The sequence below is a fragment of the Rhamphochromis sp. 'chilingali' genome (genome assembly GCF_963969265.1).
Source record: "Rhamphochromis sp. 'chilingali' genome assembly, chromosome: 22".
Taxonomy (NCBI): Eukaryota; Metazoa; Chordata; class Actinopteri; order Cichliformes; family Cichlidae; genus Rhamphochromis; species Rhamphochromis sp. 'chilingali'.
Window position 1 is genome coordinate 11,313,899 of NC_137950.1, and position 19,519 is coordinate 11,333,417.

General features: G+C 41.7%; 2 protein-coding genes across 3 annotated transcripts; both read left to right on the plus strand.

Moving 5' to 3' along the window:
• Positions 1-541: 541 nt before the first annotated feature.
• uqcrc2b (ubiquinol-cytochrome c reductase core protein 2b) lies at positions 542-6,762 on the plus strand. Of its 2 annotated transcripts, none has more exons than XM_080872496.1 (14): positions 542-630; positions 1,578-1,646; positions 2,000-2,149; positions 2,455-2,519; positions 2,610-2,666; positions 2,912-3,036; positions 3,300-3,397; positions 3,489-3,546; positions 3,636-3,731; positions 3,870-4,069; positions 4,199-4,279; positions 4,374-4,450; positions 6,186-6,339; positions 6,423-6,762. In XM_080872496.1, exons 1-14 carry the CDS (start codon positions 598-600, stop codon positions 6,504-6,506), a joined length of 1,347 nt encoding a protein of 448 aa, XP_080728622.1. In that variant the 5' UTR covers positions 542-597; the 3' UTR covers positions 6,507-6,762. The 2 variants fall into 2 exon arrangements, with proteins under 2 accessions (XP_080728622.1, XP_080728621.1); XM_080872495.1 differs by lacking the exon at positions 1,578-1,646 and adding an exon at positions 1,682-1,783 and having other exon boundaries at positions 556-630.
• A 206-nt stretch (positions 6,763-6,968) lies between these two features.
• On the plus strand, positions 6,969-16,227 carry LOC308390464 (modulator of smoothened protein-like). The gene is made up of 3 exons (XM_080872500.1): positions 6,969-7,705; positions 13,351-13,563; positions 14,846-16,227. The coding sequence occupies exons 1-3, from the start codon at positions 7,600-7,602 to the stop codon at positions 15,028-15,030; spliced, it is 504 nt and encodes a 167-aa protein (XP_080728626.1). The 5' UTR covers positions 6,969-7,599; the 3' UTR covers positions 15,031-16,227.
• The last annotated feature ends 3,292 nt before the right edge of the window (positions 16,228-19,519 follow it).

Sequence of the window (19,519 nt, forward strand, 5' to 3'; positions counted from 1 at the left end):
GAAATCACAGGAAGTGCTTTGGGAGAAAAAAAAACGTTGTTAATAAATTGAAAAATACAACGAAACAAGTCACTTTCATTTTTTTTTTTACCAAATAATAGACAACCTGGAAAGGGATTACATTTTTTTATTGAACAACAAATACCTTTTAAAATAAATACACGGAATTTTTTTTCTTTTCCCTTCAGCTGCTCCCTTCAGTGCTCAGCACATCTGCCCTGTGCCAAAGTAGTTCAACCTGGCAACATTCTGTTCTTTCACAGCAACCCTCCGCATGTGCTTCTTCACTACATCCATGAACATCCTCTGTGGTTTTCATTTTATCCTCCTGCCTGGCAGCTCCACATTCAACATCCGTTTACATAATTTCTAGTCCAATGAAAAAAAATATTTAACACATAAAATTATTTTATTTTATTTTATTTTATTTTATTTTATTTTATTTTATTTTATTTTATTTTATCTCCAGGGCAGCAGAGGGCGCGCGGTCACTGACTAGGCACCGTTTACAAGCGAAGAAAGCGCTGAGCATTCTGGGTAGGGCACTTTGAAGCCAGCCATATTGCTTCATCGTCCTGACCCAAGGCAAGAGGGGAGATGAAGGGGATTCGGGGAATCAGTCAGTTATCGGTGAGGACTCGGGCAATGTGTCCTACGTGTCTGTGTGTCGGAACATTTGCACACCGAGCTGTGGGCTGTGTTTGTTAGACGGTGTCTAAATTCCGGGTCGTGTCCGGGCAGGCTTTGATGAAGAGCAGACGAGGAAGCAGTCAGCTAAGTCTGGTCATGAATGACTCCGAGCATAACCAGCAATAACCTGCTAGTTACATCACGAACCCTGCGGATTTTAAGTCATTGTACACCCAGCTTAATACTGTCTATTCAGTTAATTCAAGTAAGGCTTAGAGAAATCAAACTAGTTGGCGTCGGAGAGATGAGAGCTAGCTAGGTTCATGTTTATGAAGGACCTAGCCGTCGAGTTGCTTAACTTACATTTCCATTTCACTATCTAATTATATCTTCCTCTTTCTAATCTGCAATATTGTGCAATTATTGCAGTTTGGATTTTGCAGTAAACATCTACACTTATGTGTGTTTACTGAGTGAGAACCTTTGCAGCCTGAAATGGTAGATTGTAGCTAGTTTTAAAAAGATAAGTTCTTACTTTTTCACATTTGTCGTTAAAGGCTTGTAATGTTGTTTGCCATCGTTCTGATGGAACACACCAAGAACCATATAGAGGTTGTTATTACATTTCAGAGTACATTACAATCTTACAAATCCTTGATACCTTCAAAGATAATTTGGAAGAATTAACCTGCAGATTAAAACCAGGTGATATGCTTAAACAAAATGCAGAACAGAGACTTAAGTGGGCCTTGTCATAAGATTATTTTTTCACCTGCATAATTCTAGCTTCATAGTTAGTCACAACATTCAGTTCTTTTAGTACAGACTGCCCTACTAATGCCATTGATCCCATTATTTTAAAGTTTGTGCTCATATCAGCCAAAAGGCCAGCAAAACATTAGTTGTAATGTCCTGCCTTCCTGTATTCTTTGTTTTTTTTTCCCCAGACAAGGTTTTATGCAGCCCAGGCTGCCCGTAAGGTGGAGGTCACTGGTTTTCATCCACAGGATGTTCAGGTCAGTGGTTGTTGACTTCTTTTTCTTCTCTGCAGAAACGCTTCTATGCGGCTGCCAGAAAAGACCAGTCCCTTGCTCAGCCCCTGGCTGGCCTCAGCCTCTCTCCCAGGGTTGGCCATTCCTACCAGGATGTCCACGTATGTCGGGCAGTGATGAAAATTGTAGTATATATTGGTTGTGTTTTAAGCTTTATCTGTTTGTTTCACCTTGCTGAATATAAATGTTAAGTAATCTAACTAAATGCCCGCATTATCTGAGCTGTATAAATGAAAGCCAAGGAAACCAGTTAACTGAATCACTGCCTATAACTCAGGGTACTAAGAATGCTAAAGGACATCTCTATATGTCTCCAGGTGACCAGGCTGCCCAGTGGGCTGGTTATCGCTTCACTGGAGAATTATTCTCCAGCCTCCAAAATTGGAGTCTTCATCAAGGCTGGGTGTCGCTATGAAACCCCTGAAAACCAGGGTGTCACCCACCTCCTCCGGCTGGCGTCCGGTCTGGTATGTAACTTAAAAAAAATCATCACATTTAGCTTGAAGTAACCATTGTCATCATCAACCTTGGTTCTTTGGTGTTGTTGAAAGACAGAAATGAGTAAAGCTGCAGAAGCACCAGAATACAAACCAAATCTTTTTTCAGTTTTAGGTAAAAGTCTTATTTTGAGTAGAAATATAACAGTGTTTACATATTAAAAAGCCTGCACAACTGTTGTTAATAAATGGAGCTTAAGACCACTGCTTTTGTAATCATGTGTAACATTGCTGCATTTCAGTTGACATGTTACTTAACTTTTCTACCTTTTCAGACAACCAAGGGAGCTTCAGCTTTCAAGATATGCCGTGGAATTGAGGCAGTGGGAGGCAGTCTTAGGTTAATAACTAAAAGGTTTATCCTGTAAATAGTCATTTAATGCTGATTTTTTTTAGGTGTCTAATTGTATATCTGTTTATTTCTGTGCAGCGTGACTTCATCCAGAGAGAATATGACCTACACCGTTGACTGCTTAAGAGATGACGTGTGAGTCTCTGCATATCACCTGTGTGTATGATGTGTGTTGACATGATTGAGTAATAGTAATAATAATGTAATGAAAATGTTTGAAGTACTAGGAGATACTTAAAGAACTTTGTCTCTTTCTATTTACACACTTTTCCATATTTTGTTGAAATGACTACATTCACTGGAACATATGAATGCTCTGAGATGTGATGTTGCAGGAGTGATAACTGTCTTTTCCCGCTTGCTCTATTATTGGTCTCTAGTGACACAGTGATGGAGTATTTGATCAATGTGACAACAGCCCCCGAATTCCGTTCGTGGGAGGTGTCAGACCTCACCCCAAAAGTAAAGGTGGACAAGGCACAAGCTGCACAGAGCACCCAGATAGGTGGGTCCTTTGTTTCTCTTACAACACTCAGTTTTTTGAAAGATTTTTAAGGGATCTGTTGTTTTAATATAGAACTACTTAATTTATATTCCCAACTGTGAGCCTGATTAATATTTTAAAAAGCTTCTTGGTTGTTCGATTAATCAATAATTACCCTGTAGAGCCTAGATACCAAACTGTCATATAGGGACAGTAATGTTCTCTCTGTTTTTTCTTCACCATGAGTGCGCTGCAGCTAACAGTCACCCATCCATCTTTTTCAGGTGTGGTTGAAGGTCTGCATGAAGCTGCCTACAAGAACGCCCTGTGTAACTCCTTGTACTGCCCAGACCACATGATCAACGACATCCACTCTGAGCATGTGAGTATATATTTTTATTTGTCTTTTATCAGTACGAAACGTACAAACTAAAACAATTATGAATTATTGCAATGTTTCCATTTTTCCCCAGCTGCACCAGTTTGTCCAGAACAATTTCACCAGTGCAAGAATGGCCCTTGTTGGACTTGGTAAGTGTTAGGATTTAAAGTATTTTCCATATAAAGAAAGAAGTAGCCAGATTTTGGATAAACAATAACAATGCTTACCTTTCTACTAGGTGTTGACCACACTGTGCTGAAGCAAGTGGGAGAGCAGTTCCTCAACATCCGCAGTGGAGCCGGCACCACAGGGGCTAAGGCACAGTATCGTGGAGGTGAGGCGAGCTGGCTGAGAGGGGGAAGGAAAAGGAAAAAATATAGGATTTAAGCAAATTTTGAATGAATGATTCCAACCTGAGAAATTGATAGACCTTGCAGACTTCCCTGTCTCATGACCTCGTGCCCATTTCCAGGTGAGATTCGCCTGCCCAGCACCAGCAGTCTGGTCCATTCAGCCGTGGTGAGCCAGTCAGCAGCAGCAGGCACCAGCGAGGCTCTGGCCTTCAGTGTGCTGCAGCATTTACTGGGAGCTGGGCCGCACCTCAAGAGAGGAGCAGGCGTCGCCAGTAAACTGGTCCAGGGTGTTTCCAAGGCAACAGCAGACCCCTTTGATGTGAGTGCCTTTCACTTTTGTAAGATAAATTGTAAATAAGCCATACGCCTACAGAGCAGTGTGTCTGCACATTAACCACAAAAACACAATCCAGCTTTATTCTAATTCAGTCTTCGTCTCCCACACCAGGTCACTGCTTTCAATACAAGCTACTCTGACTCTGGTCTGTTTGGGGTCTACACCATCTCTCAGGCTGCAGCTGCCGGTGATGTGAGTATGCCCCCGTAGTCTTGAAAATAATTTTTCTTTACTTTTCCCCCAAATGAAACTGCTATTGAGAGCACTGTTTCACTCTTCTCTGCAGGTGATCAAGGCTGCTCTTGCCCAGGTGAAGGCTGTTGCTGACGGTGGAGTCACAGCTGCTGACCTCACTCGAGCAAAGTGAGTCAGACAGACAGAAACAGGATGAGAGAGACCCGACAGAATGTACCTCTGACAGAAAATGTACATTTTCTGCTATTTGGCTATAGAAACGCTGGGGGAAGGAGGGGGGAGGGGCGTGTACTTAGCGTTTATTTTAAAGATTTTTAAATTTTCAGGTTTAGGTTAATGAAAGAAAAATCTAGTGACAAATAATGCTGATAGATTCATCGGTATATAGAGTAATTAAAATTAGCTTCTTTTTTTTGTTTTTCAAGGCAGGAAAAATATGAAAGGGGCCGCTGGCCTGTATAAAAGGAAGATGTTACATGCGCACTGGATTGTGTTATGTAATTTAAAAATCCTTTAAACACGCTGCAGTAGAGAGAAGCATCTCATTTTTACTGGCATTGTATGATTTATCTGCCTTCAGGAAGTGAGTTCAGACTTCTCCCACAGCTTGTAATTTCTGGTTGTTTTTTTTTGTACAGCTGCCACTTGTTGCCTCTTTTGTGGCGTCATTGTTGATATAGAGCTAGCAGATGTTTTGGACATTGATCTCAATTATGAATTTGGCTTCTAAGTGTTCACTACCAAATGCATCCTTTCATTTGCAGTGGTGCATTTTCAACCCTCCCTAAAAGCTCAAACCCACCTGATGTTTAGTCTTTAAGGAACAGTCTGTCTTGGGTCTATTTGATGAGTCTGTGGAACAGTTCTGGTGGCCTGCAATTACTTTTAATTTGATTCGGGGTGTGTCACAGTCTGCTTTTGGTAGCACGTAATAGCTGACTGATGGCTTCACCTCTCTGTCACTGGCCCCACTAAAGAATGCAGGTCCACTGCCACTTGGGCCTTTCTTCACACCTGTCTGCAGCTGCAGTCGACCCCTGGTGGAGGCTGGCCAGCTGGACCCAGCAGCTGCTCTTGCCAGACTGGTTTCATGTTCAAAACACCCCCTAACTAGGACCTGACTCACTACTGGATGAAGCTCTGCCCTCCATCACCTCCATATTTCTTTTTTCTTTTTACTCATTCCTGTATTTTTTTTTTTAATAACATAACCAGAACCTCTGCACACGGCCATTAACAACCAGAAGAGTCTGTTCAGTGACAGGTTGCTTCTCCCAAAGACAAGAACTAACAGACTTAAAAACTCCTTTGTCCCACACGCCATCAGACTGTTTAACTCCTCTCTGGAGGGGAGAGGGAGGGGAAACAGGAGGACAAAGGAGGGAACAACTAAGCTGTAGTGCCTCTTCACCTCACTGTGCAATACCTTTTGTGCAATACTTTTGTAAACAGTCAACGGTGCAATAGACTCAATACTTGAAATGTGCAATTCACTTGTATTTTTATTTTTATTCCTATTTATTCTATTTATCCCCTTCGTATATTTTATTTATATTGTCTCTGTATTTATATATATGTGTGTGTGTATAACTCTGTAACTTCTGTTGGTGCTGTGCTTTTTTGGAAATCGAATTTCCCAGAGGAACCCACCCGAGGGATTAATAAAGTTCTATCTTATCTTATCTTATCTTATCTTATCTTATCTTATCTTATCTTATCTTATCTTATCTTATCTTATCTTATCTTATCTTATCTTATCTTATCTTATCTTATCTTATCTTATCTTATCTTATCTTATCTTATTTGCAGATAAATAAGATTCCTTATTAAAACTTTTAAACAATTTTAAACTATGCTAACTGCATAATGTTTAATACATTCCCCTCCTCGTTTCTTTCTGCAGGGCTCAGCTTAAGTGCCACTACCTGATGTCTCTGGAAACCTCAGAGGGTTTGCTGGAAGCCATGGGCAGTCAGGCTCTGACTGATGCATCCTACCAATCCCCCGAAGAAATCTCCAAAAAAATTGACAACATTTCCTTGACTGATGTTGCTAATGTAAGACTTTGTTTTGTTTTTTGTCTGTGCTTTGTCGTAGTGTAAAAGTGGCGTGTAAACTTAGCTCTTCTTCTTTTTTTCAGGCTGCCAAAACATTCGTATCTGGAAAGAAGACCATGGCATCCAGTGGCAATCTTGTAAAAACACCCTTCGTGGATGAGATCTAAATCCCACCCTCATCACCACACACTCAAGCGTGGTTGACAGCAAAGCAGAATTCGTTTCTTCTACATTTGAACAACAAAAAAAGGATTATTTTACAATGGTGTTCTCCTCAGACATTTGTCGTAACAACACTGGGTATTTATAGGTGTTGAAACAGTATACTTTCAGGTGATGCTGCTCTGGTGCATCACACTCATGTGTCCACGTTAACTGTATAGCTGATGTAAAATAAGGAATAAATTCTATCTACCACACCGAGTTTAAGGTCATTGGTGTCTTGAATAAAAGTTTGAGTTGGTGGAAACTGATCAAATCAGACTTGAGTTTACTTGATCTGATAATAACCACAGTGTGGCTGCATGCTTTCGGGAATGGGGCTTTAGTCCCCACCGTGTGTGTCCAGGAAATTATTACCACCTACATAAATCTGCACGATGGAAAAAAAAAAAAAAAAAGCTGCGAGAGTTTACGGATTTTCTCGCGAGAGTGACGGGCGTGGAGACGGGAGGGTAGAGGTAGGCTGTCTAGATTTGAGTTTGTCTTCCTCTGAGAAAGCAGGGTCATTTTGCGAGGAAAGAAGGCGTTCAGTGAAGAAGTAAGAAAGCTGGATGTGCGAGTGTGGGGGGTGAAGCTCCGGAAAGCCGCTTTAATGTGAGCATGGGCGGCGTTTTCCGCCTGTGGTCTTCCCGAGGTAGGAAACAGCTTCCATATGTGGGGAGAGAGATCGGACTGTTCATGCAAACTCAGGCACCAAGTCCAGTGCATGCATAAAACAGTATTTTGTTCTTTAAATATAATCTCCACTCGTGTTTTCCCCACGAATATCACCGAGATGCGGTGGAGCGACCCGTGACCCCCTGCAGCGATACTCCCCTCCTGGGCCAGCAGGTCGGGTCAGTCAGTCCACTTTCGGAGGAACAACAAAGAGAAATCACCCCATGCATGGACATCAAACCACCGGAAATTAAATACAATGTGAAGAGAGGGCGTGGAAGAGGCACAGGCCAAATTCCACAGTGATGGGACACGACATGCGGGTTTAGGTCACTTCTCGATGCCCTGTCTCCCTCGGTCCCTCCTTTTGTGTTCACCGACATGGATAAACTCACGGTGATATCAGGATGTCTCTTTCTAGCTGCGGACATCTTCGCCATCGCCAGCGTTGCCAACCCGGACTGGATCAACATCGGAGAATCAGGCGGTAGGTTGCGGACACTCCAGCACTGTGTTTTGTTTTTTGTGCTTTGCATGTGGGGAAGTCGGGGTGACACAGGAAAAGGAAATCTACCAACAACCACATGAGATGAAAAAGTTTACCCACTGTAGAAAAATAAGCAGACAGCAGAACAATTGTGGAAGATTGCACTCTTAATTCTGTCTTCTTATTAAAAACAACAACAAAAAAAGCTGCTCAATAACAACCAGCTGCACACACTGTTTCACTATTTAGGTATGCAAGGCTTTCCTGTTTGTTTCAAGGGATAAAAGTCTCTGACAAGCACATGGCCTGATGCCACAGCCACCATGCTTTACTGTAGGAGGGCATCACCTGGTTTAACCTTGCATGATGGGTGCAGTTTTCGTCTCTTACGCTGGAGAATCTTTTTTTCCCTCCAGCTCTCAGAGTCCTTTAAATACCATTTGGCATGCTGTCAGCTGTTTTCACACATGCAGTGCATCCCTGAACTTTGGAAGGTCAGGTTCTGGACTGTTTTCTATTATTAAGATGAAAATAGTCCAATAGGTTCATAGCATGAGATCACCAGACCTGACTTCTTCACCTTCTACCCTGGCAGCACCCTCACCTAAATCAGAATATTTCCAGAACATGCAAAAAGTGGCCTTTCTCCTGCGCTATTCAGCACGTGAGAAAGAACAACAGGGAACTCAAGTGTCTTCCTTTTGCTGCCCCGCCATTAAGACTTGTTTCATGGACTACTGCTGAGATGGCTGTTCTTCCTCCAGGTTCTTCTGGCTCTACCGGGGAACCTAAAGCTCCATTATGGTGACCGCTCTTTGATAAGGACCTACTCACTCTTTTGGTCACTTTGGTCATCTGCTGTTTCACAATTACTGAGGTCATGGTGTTTATGGAAACACAGTTTCTTTGATCTGTGTTTCACCAACGTCACACTGTGGATGTCTACAGAGTTACTTGGACTATGGTGAAGTCCTGATAGATGTGTTTTACAAACTATGTCCAGTCCATTCAGTTTGCTGACAGTAGAGTCCTGCCACGGTTTTGACACATAAGGATAATTTAAAGCAGATAGTGTGTAGTTGGCCTGCGTTTGTGATAGGCTTGCAGCAAAGGCACCAAACCCTTCCAAATGATAGATTAATACTTTTGCAAAAAGTCTATTAAAAAGGCATACACTTGTTGTTACAGGTAACTAAATGTACACTGGAGGACAAACATTTGTATTTTAAATGATTATACAATTTAAGAGTTTGGTTTGCTCAGTTTGGTTTGCTCAGCTGTTTCTTTGTATAAAATTAGATGATTAGTGGTTATTGGTAAGCGTGCGCTACAGCTGAAGATGTAGTTTCAGCCTTCCTGGTTATCTGCTTATTGCAGTAAAGCAATACACAGATGCAGCATCCAAAGCTAAACATTGACTAAAACTGGCACAAACGACTGTGTGCACAGCTGCACGAGGCTCTTGTCACCTCCATCAAAATGCTTCAGAGGAGCAGAGACAAGGATATAACAGCCGTACTGAGTGGTCATTACAGGATTGAATTTGTTCTTTAAAAAATAAATGGTTTCAGCTGCTCGTTAAGGATATAAGAAGCGGTTATTTTTGCACGATTAAATGAGAAACAGGTAAATTTTTCTTTTATAAAATGCCGTAGTTGTAAACGAACTGAAGCTCAGAAAGAGCTCACATTGTGAAGCTCTTATCTCCCGTTCCTCAAAGTAAATAATAGTGTGAAATGACTGCAGTAAAAGCCTTGTGTGCCTGTCTAATTAGCTGGATGGTAATTACCTGAAGGCAGGAAGTGCTGTGTGGGACTGAGGATGTTTGACTTTTAATTGGACCTCTTGGGAAAGTAATTTTTTCCACCCGGACAATTAAGTTCTACATGCTCAGTTCTGACATAATTCATTTTAGCCGTGTGTGCTCAGTGTAGTCACGTCTTCCTCAAACTGATAAATATATATCGTATTGTGTAAAACAAATTCTAATCCTCATTTAGGTGATTCAGTTTGAAGTAATCAGTATTTTCCTTACAGGGACACCGTATATTAAATTACTAGTGCAATCACTCTCAGAGAGATTGTCAAAGGTTTTCAAATATGTCAATGAGTGCAACTCGAGAGGATTCAACTGGTTTCAGCTGGTTGTATTTTGGTTAATTCCAACAGAAAAGGAAGGCTGAGCTCAAATGTAATAGTTACATGTGAATTTCTGTCTATGTAGACAGTAACAGATATGTGATTTTCGATGATTTATTGCAGCTAATTGCTGTATTATCAGAAACAGACTGCATGTAATTGCCAACTTGGCCCCATTTAATTGCAGACTGATGGCAGACTGACTGTTTTATGAGAACATCTGTGGCAGGTTTTAGCGACAGTGTTGATGTGCTTGATAGTCTTATTTTGCAGCAAAAAAGTAACTGTGAGAGTTAGAGAACCTTATCTTATTGGATAAAACTGATATTGACAAAGCATGTCACAGAATGGTAAAAGTCGGAATAATATCGTATCATGGGATGTCTGGTGATTCCCATCTGTAGCCTACATGTATGACTGAACATTTTCGAACACGCCGAACACTTCAAGCACAATTGATGCCAAAACATTCAAAAAGTGCTCGAGACGGAAATCCTCAGCCACCACAGGGTCAAATGGCACATCAGGTGTTAAGTGCCTGAGTTTAGGTGCTTTTTATATGACCTCCACAGTTAGCCATTCGCTTTTTAGGTGTTGATTTTCTTAGTTAGGTTATCGACTGCATACTTGCTGGAAACCTAGCTTCGTTTCCTTTAGGTAATGAAAGATTACTTGTGAAGTTCTTTCTCCAGTTTCCTGTAGACAGCTGATTGCGTTTAGTGACCCAAACAAGCTGTAATCAGAATGTTGCATTTCTGTTCCCGGTCTGTTCCCGGATGAGCAGATGTTTGTCCCTCAGGGCAAAAGCTTTCAGAGTTTGGATGATTGTGTGAATGTGTAGCCACAGCAGACTTGATTTTTGGATCATTAGGGCAGTTTCCAGGGAAATGGATCCACCATTTGCACTTTCCTCCACCCTGTGGTAAGAACAGGATGTCCTGTGGAAATGGGGTCTAGGTCAGCCTGCGGGGGGATCTGACTCAGGCCTGATGTTTCCTTCAGCCGGCCGTTCTATCATCACCCCAACATTAGGATCTTTGTTAACATGCATGGTCTAAAGTATTCGATTCTTTTTATGTGAAGCAGCTTTTTGTGCTGTACTTGTCTCGTGGGTGGAGTGAGGATAAAAACCACATGTGCATTTACAAATACTTAACAGTTAAATCTAAATTGACAGCGGCTTGATTGCTGTGAGTACCAGATGTTTATTCAAATGCGGTTTATTGTATTTAATTCCCTGCCAAATTAAAAGATGTTTCAGTGCTTCATTGTTTTTTCCTTCTCTCTTTTTTTATGCGGTTTGCTTGTAATCACGTTAAGTGTGTTAATACTACACTCATTGGGTCGAAATAACCTTGATTGCATTGCTAAATGCTAAAAATGAATACAGCTTCTCTTCTAAAGATAATTCAGGGAAAGAAAGAAAACAGAGTGAGGCGAGTGAACAAATGATAGTGTGGGAGGATTTTATTTAGCTTTTTTTTTTTCCACTCTCAGTGCGCGCACTGGTTTGCTTGGAGTCTTATCTTGTTGGCGTGGATGCAAAGTTGAGCAGATGCAGTCTCTGTTGGGCTCCAAGTGCAGACAGTAGCCCTCCTACCTGATATCACAGCACCCACCAGGCCTCTGGGAGACAGGAGGCCATCAGAGGACTCGCGCCACTAATCTCTTCATTTCCGTTGCTCTCTCTGTGCATGATGCTTTGCCGTTTTGTGCCAGAACTCCTGACCTGTTTGATATCATACTGCTGCTGGTGTTCTACCGATCAACCAGTTTTTTATAATAGCAGGTTCCTCGGGCCCCTGTGGACTGTGGTGGGGAGGGGAGAAAGACTCCTGCAGGGTCATCATGTCAACACAGTGTCTTTCTACAACATTAAACACTACTCACAGTAGACGTGAAGCTTAAAGGGAAGAGTCTATCAGTCACATACTGACTATTTAGCCACATTAACTACATGCAGATTGTGTGTGTTTGTGGCATAGACTGTAAATAAAAGATGTCTCCTCCATTTCTTCACCCATCTGATCTAAATGAGAAAGTGTGACCACTGCATGCTGCCCGCCGCAAGGTATACTCTGCTTTGTCGTACTTTTTGTCTCTAATGTGGGACAGAATGTAAAAAATGAACATTATGTTGCACTCAGTAAACTGTGAAACTAGTGATAAAAATCATAAACTCCTCAAGACGGTGTTTACTGAGCTCTTAGATCAAGTGAGCATACAGTCTTTGAAAGCTGCCCCCTTCAGGTCATTAGAAATGATGCCGGAATAAGGTCCTTCACCATCGGCTTAACTTTCTCAACCTGAAAGTTCATTGTCTATTAAAGTCTATGGTTTGTGTTACAGAAATAACCCACCCCACAGCTGTGATGTCATTTCTTTCCGGTGTTACTGATTGGTCCATAAAAACAAAGCAATGTTATATTTTTCCAGCTACAAAGGGGAAAGAAACACAAATACATAAATCTGTTAAGTGAAATAACAAAAGCTGCTGTGGGAAAACTGGGCGTGTCTTGCTAGCAGAAACCAGACCTGGAAGTTTCAGAGGATAAGCACAAACAACAGCAGAGAAGTCTTTTTGTGTTTTTGAGGTTTTTAGGGCCAAGTACAATAAAGTAAGTATTGTCTGCATCTAGAAGTATAAAACTGTGGGTCATCCAGGCTTCTAGGTAAAAGTTTTAGTTTCATTTCTTTCATCTTTCATAGATGAATATATCTGCACAATGGAAACATATATAAAGTGATAAGTATTGGGGTCTAAATGACCTTTAATTTCAGTGGGAACCGAGACATAAAACGAGTCATGGTTTATTAAAAAGATGCAGAATTTGCCCCAGCACAAAGTTTTAAATAACTCAGTTTTGGCCCTAGAAGTTGTACTTCTACCACCATCTTTTCTGTGGTAGAAATGGCCCATGTTGCCCTCTGATAATATTTTCGGTAGTGGTCCTAGAACAGATCCCTGTGGAACTCCGTGACTTTTATGTGGATGGATCAGTGTAAATAAGTCTATGACAGCACAACTGTAAATAGTGTCATTAGTAAAATACTGTGATCAGTATGCAGCACTGAAGTCTAATAGCAGTGTAGTGATATACTGACTGAAACTCTCCAACGATCCATTCTCATGCATTTCGTCACATTTCCTTTGCAGCAGGCTTTCTTACCTGTCTCACAACTCCTATTAGTGGAGAAGAGATCTTTTGATTCATACTGTGCCAATGACAAGATTTATCCTGTATTTCAAAAGGGTTTTTTTTTTGGAGTACCTTTACCCGTCATTCTTTGGTGAAAATGTACAGAACCAGCACTGCTTTGATGAAAACCTGAATCGATATTCACCTGAAATAATCAATACCATGTTCTATAGAGACCATTGTGTATGCCACACAATGATGTTTGCTTATTGTGTGTCTCAGCGTGATTTTTCTGCTTTGTTGATGGATGCAACATCACAAACCTCATTTTTCTCATATTTCACCTACCTTCCTTCCTCTCTCCAGGCTCTTTGACTTTGGGTCTCGTCCGGCAGTGCCAGACCATCCATGGCCGAGATCGGACCTGCACCCCCCCACGGCTGCCGGGAGAATGGATCACCGTGCTGCTCTTCATCATCCTGGGCATCATCTCCCTTACAGTCACCTGCGGTCTTGTTGTGATGTCACACTGGCACCGAGAGGCCAGCAGATATGCCCGATGGATCGCCTTCACGGGGAGTACGTATCCACTGCCACAATTTGCACTCAATCAAAAAATGCGCTCAAATAATCTTTTTCAGTTTCACCTGCGAGCGTGGCTCTGGGATGTGTTTACAGGCCTGTGGTTACTCACAGCGGGGATTGTAAAATGACTTTTTCCCTTTCTGCAAATGACTGGCTTATGTGCTCCAGCTAAACTTGAACTTGCTGAGATTTGCAGTGCAGCTGTGTGCTAATGGATGTAGAGTACCAAACCAAAATTATATAATAAATTCAGAAAAAAGCTGTGAAATAAACTTCAGCTACCTCTGCATCAGAATTATTTTCACTGTGGGAAAGCTCAGGTAATCATGAAAACATAAAAATATATATAAGGAGCTCTGTTTAATAGCTGCTAGTTTTTATTTTCGTAGAAAAGAGACATAATTAGTGTGCAGAGAGTGTCATATTACTTTAAATGTTTAAAAGAAAAACATTCAGGTTAATAACAGCTGGTCAGTGTTTTGGTAAGTGGACTGGTGCTTATATAGTCCTTTTCTACTCTATTACAGCACTCAGAGCATTCACACACACGTTCATACAAGTGCATTTTTTACGTCTAATGCTTTTAATCTAACATTCACACACTCACACTCTGATATCAGGGGCAATCTGATCAGCAGTTTGGCCAAGGATGCTTTAAAATGCATTCTGGTGGAGCCAGGAATCGAACCACTGACCTTCTGATTAGTAGGCGATGCACTCTACCTCCTAAGTGACACTTGAGACCCCAAGATTAACTCCATCACTGACTCCACCATCTCAACAGCCAGAACGGCCCACTGTGTAGGCTGCAACTGTCTTCAAAGCGGCTTTGGTGAATCAAAACTGCAGTAAAATGGAGTTTGTATGCTATTAATTTGGGTCAAGTTGGATTTTACATGCAATCAGTTTAATAATCAACTGTGGAAATTGTTGCATACTTATAAATTCACCTTAACTACTTACATTCCAGCCAGCACCCACAGATTTGAAACTCCAGGGTTTTCTCCACAATTAGTGACGTAACTGTTGCACGATGGGGATTTAACCATCCTGCAACACAGGCTTTCAGCAATGTTGCTTTTCGGCAATTTTTTGCAAACATTGGGGTTGTTGGACACTCAAACGTTGTGGAATCAGCGGTCGATGCAACTTGGTCACTTGCAAAAATATTTTCGGGGCTGCTATCCTGTTTTTACTCTGGTATGACTGAGCGATTAGTTCTGCAGCAGAGTCATTGGTGCTGATGCTTCTCTATCCTTGTATTTTCTCATTGCAGTGATCCTGTTCTGTATGGCTGCGTTCATTTTCCCAATTGGATTCTACATCAACGAGGTTGGAGGACAGCCATATAAGCTGCCCAACAACACAGTGGTGGGCTCCTCCTACGTACTCTTCATTCTGTCAATATTCTTCACCATAGTGGGACTGCTGTTTGCCGGGAAGGTGTGCCTGCCCGGCTGACAAACTCACGTTCTCTTTTTAAACGCATAAAAAACCGCTACCACTGGAAGCCAACGTCGTTAGAACGAACTCCCCTGCGGCAGAGCTGGAAGCGTCGCTGAAAGCTGAGAAGTACTTGTCTTTCCCTCGCCGATGAATTGTCGCAACCGGAGCCAAAACCGCTGCAGTCCATCTGTGCATGTGTTTGTTCAGAGGCCGAGCAGGTGCAAGGAGCTCTGAAACGGCCCTCCTTGTTTTCCTTCGTGAACAAGAAGCAGGGAAGTGAACAGAAAACAGATTATAAAATGGCAAAAGTGACATGTGAGCTTTCGAGGAATTTAAGGGGGCATTGTGAACGTCTGAGCTGTCATCCTAAAAATTCACGACAGGCGACGGAGAGCTGTTGTTCTTCTCATCTGAACCATCAGGGACGATTTGCACATGTCAGGCCTGATAGCAGTCTGAGGCCCTGATATTGGCCAGTCAACCTCTGTATAATGTCTGTTCTTCCCCCAAACACTGCTACAAAATAATATAAGCTGCATTACTTTTATTTATATGATAGATTTCGAAGTGTATGTTTTAAAAGGCCAGCTTCTCTGCCAGTGCTATCTATGTCAAGTGGATCATATTGCCTTGAGGATGGTTTACTGCAATGGAATAAATATAAAGTTCATGATACAAGAAGTCATAAAAATGCTATTTCTGAGTGGAATGTAAAATGGGCTATTAGCAACAGCTGCCCAAAGTTCGTAATGCTTGAGTCTGTGAAATGTGTCCGCACTGAAGGAAGAGGAGCTGTTGAAAGATGTCAGAGTTTTAAGCTTTTAACATTGTGAATAATCAGTGAGGAAAAGGTCAAGCCTGTTGTGGTTCTCTGTTAGTTTTACTAATCTTATTGATGTAGTAAACTGATTTTTCACCTTTTTTTTTTTTAAAGAATATTTTATGGATTAAACAGTGCAAAGAATGATAGAATCATCGACTTGTTTTATTCATCTATAATGCTGATGCCTGTGTGTGTGTCTGTGCCTTTTTTTTTTTCAAATCACTGATGTTTGTAATTGTGCATGGAAGGTGTCATCGCATTAAAATTATGACAAGGGAATACCCATTCCTTTTATTTTTCATGCTTTTTCTCAAAATAATGCTGTGTGCATCTATGATGTTTGAACCACACACACAGTGTCTGCAGTAAGAGCAATCAAGGTCACACTTGAAGTTGTAGTGTGTGTTTATTGTCCTCAATGTCAACCATTACCATACTAAATATCTACACTCAACACTTTGTTAGGTACACTCTCATTAAACAGCTGATTAATCTAGCCAATCATGTGGGAGCAATTCTGTGCACATATACACTGAACAAAAATATAAACGCAACACCTTTGTTACTGCTCCCATTCCCCATGGGATGGACGTAGAGACCTAAAATTCATTCCAGATACACAATATAACCATCCCTCCCAAACAGTGGTCACAAATCAGTCCAAATGTGTGGTAGTGGGCACATCTGCCATATTGAGATAATCCATCCCACCTCACAGGTGTGCCACATCAGGATGCTGATCTGACATCATGAGTAGTGCACAGGTGTACCTCAGACTGCCCACAACAAAAGGCCACCCTGGAATGTGCAGTTTTTTGCGCTATTGGGGGTCTGGGGACCCAGAACCGGTCAGTATCTGGTGTGACCACCATTTGCCTCATGCAGTGCAACACATCGTCGCATGGAGTCTATCAGATTGTCAATTGTGGCCTGTGGAATGTTGGTCCACTCCACTTCAATGGCTGTGCGAGGTTGTTGGATATTCGTGGGAACTGGTACACGCTGTCGTATACGCCAGGCCAAGACCCCGATGAGGACGACGGGCATGCAGTTGAGCGTCCCTGAGACGGTTTCTGACAGTTTGTGCATAAATTGTTTGGTTGTGCAAACCAATTGTTCCAGCAGCTGTCTGGGTGGCTGGTCTCAGACGATCTTGGAGGTGAACCTGCTGGATGTGGAGGTCCTGGGCTGGTGTGGTTACACGAGGTCTGTGGTTGTGAGGCCGGTTGGATGTGCTGCCATATTCTCTGAAACGCCTGTGGAGACGGCTTATGGTTGAGAAATGAACATTCAATGCACGGGCGACAGATCTGGTTGACATTCCTGCTGTCAGCATGCCAATTGCACGCTCCCTCGTTGCTTGTGGCATCTGTGGCATTTTGCTGTGAGACAAAACTGCACATTCCAGGGTGGCCTTTTGTTGTGGGCAGTCTGAGGTACACCTGTGCACTACTCATGATGTCAGATCAGCATCCTGATGTGGCACACCTGTGAGGTGGGATGGATTATCGCAATATGGCAGATGTGCCCACTACCACACATTTGGACTGATTTGTGACCACTGTTTGGGAGGGATGGTTATATTGTGTATCTGGAATGAATTTTAGGTCTCTACGTCCATCCCATGGGGAATGGGAGCAAAAACAAAAGTGTTGCGTTTATATTTTTGTTCAGTGTAGGTGTCGTTCAGGCAGACTGCTTCAAGATGGTGAACACTAACTCACAAATAACCAGTCATTACAGTCAAGATATTAAGAACAGCTCAATTCAGTTCTGTTCTATTCATATGCTGCTAATTCACTGTAATAGTCCCCTCAATGTATATTTATTGTAAGATAAAGACCCTAAAATATTAGAGAGAAACCCCAGTTAGCATTTAGCCTGAAGGCAGCACATCACATATGAAGCACAACCAGAGGAGCGTTTATCTTTTTCCTTGGGACTCCCTTTGAGCAACTCAGTGACAGTGGGAAGGTAAAACTCCTTGGCAGGAAGAAACCTCCGGGGGAACCAAGCTCAGGGAGGGGCAGCGATCTGCCGTGACCGGTTGGGGGGGTGACAGAAGACAGCCAGAGTTCAATAATTGCTCATGATTAAATACAAAGTGGTGTAAAAAGACACAAAGTAAAAAGAGGTGAGTGAAGAAATAATGCTAAGTGCATTACGCTGAGCACCCCTCAGCAGCCAAGGCCTATTGCTGCATAACTAACAGAGGATTCAGGTTCACCTGATTTAGGCCTAACGAATCAACATCATCAAAAAAAAAAAGTTTTAGGTCTAATCTTAAAAATAGAAAGTGTTTTTATCCCAAATCCAAACTGGGAGCTGGTTTCATGGAAGAGGGTCCCTTTCTACTTCTAAATATCCTTGGGACTACAACTAAGCCTGCAGTGTGAGAGCAAAGTGCTCTGTTCAGATAATAAGGTACTATGAGGTATTTAACATTTAATCAATAAAGATTTTGTATGTTTGGAGAAAGATTTTTAAAAATCTGAATTTAACAGGGAACCAGAAACAGAGAGGCTTACCATGGTAACGTGGAAACCTTTCGAGTTCCAGTTAGTCTTCTTGCAGGAGTGTTCTGGATGAAATGAAGACTTTTCAGGGAGCTTTTAGAGTAACTAGATAATAATGATTTACAATAGTCAAGCCTTAAAGTAACAAATGCATCATCTAGTTTTTCAGCATCACTTTGAGACAATAACTTTGTCGAACCTCAAAGCAAATGAGCAGAAAATTGAGGCTACATTTCACACAGGCTCACAAAAATTGCACAGTAGAGGACTGGAAAAAGTAACCTGGTCTGTTTAGTCTCAGTTTCTGCTGCGACACTCAGATTGCAAGGTAAGAATTTGGTGTAAACAGCATAAAAAGCATGGATTCATCTCGACCTGAATAGACACTTAAGTCTAGAATCCTTCAGTATACAGAGGAGTTTGTGATTGTGTTGATACTGCGAGGTGTGCAGCTTTTGTGGGTAAAAACAAGCCCAAACGATCACATCTCTAATGCTCACCAGGCTTAATCGTTAGTATGAGGTGTTTGGCTGATATAGTGTGTTTGGTTTCCACCAAACATCTCCATCCTTGTCTTCTTTGTCCAAAGGACATGCTTCCAGAAGTCTTGTAGTTTGTTCACATGCAACTCTACAAACCTAAATTGCGATGCTATGTTCTTCTGCCAATCCTTTAAAAAAAACAAACAAACATCAGTACTTGTTCAGTATTTTTATAATTGTGCTGTTATAAACGTGAACATTTGACATGCTAACCGAGGCCTGTAGAGTCTGAGATATCGCTCAGGGTTTTTTTTTTCTATAAGCATTGAATGGTCTGATGCCCTTTTGCTGGGACGTTCATTCTTGTGAAGATTGTGGAATCGTTTTAACAAATACTCAAATGCTCCAGACCAGCAAACTGCCAAAACATCTGCTTTTATAGAGATGCTGACACTGATGATAAATTAATCAAGTGGATTTGAGCACCAGCGCCTGGCTGCTACCGTATTAATTTGAATTTAAGAGGTAATGTTGTACCTGTTCATTGTCCATATGACTGTTTCTTTCTTTCTGTACTTTCTTTTCCACATGACTGTAGTTTTTGAGCCTCTTTGAACCACTTCACAATTGTTCTATTGGCTGGCAATAAAATTAACAATAAAAGGAAAGAGATTTAATTATTT

Coding starts and splice junctions, on each gene's coding strand:
- uqcrc2b (XM_080872495.1), top strand. CDS start 598: ATGAAGGGGATTCGGGGAATCAGTCAGTTATCG. Junction 3,398..3,488: donor ACGACATCCACTCTGAGCAT/GTGAGTATATAT, acceptor ATTTTTCCCCAG/CTGCACCAGTTTGTCCAGAA. Junction 3,547..3,635: donor AATGGCCCTTGTTGGACTTG/GTAAGTGTTAGG, acceptor CCTTTCTACTAG/GTGTTGACCACACTGTGCTG.
- LOC308390464 (XM_080872500.1), top strand. CDS start 7,600: ATGGATAAACTCACGGTGATATCAGGATGTCTCTTTCTAGCTGCGGAC. Junction 7,706..13,350: donor CAACATCGGAGAATCAGGCG/GTAGGTTGCGGA, acceptor TCCTCTCTCCAG/GCTCTTTGACTTTGGGTCTC. Junction 13,564..14,845: donor ATGGATCGCCTTCACGGGGA/GTACGTATCCAC, acceptor TTCTCATTGCAG/TGATCCTGTTCTGTATGGCT.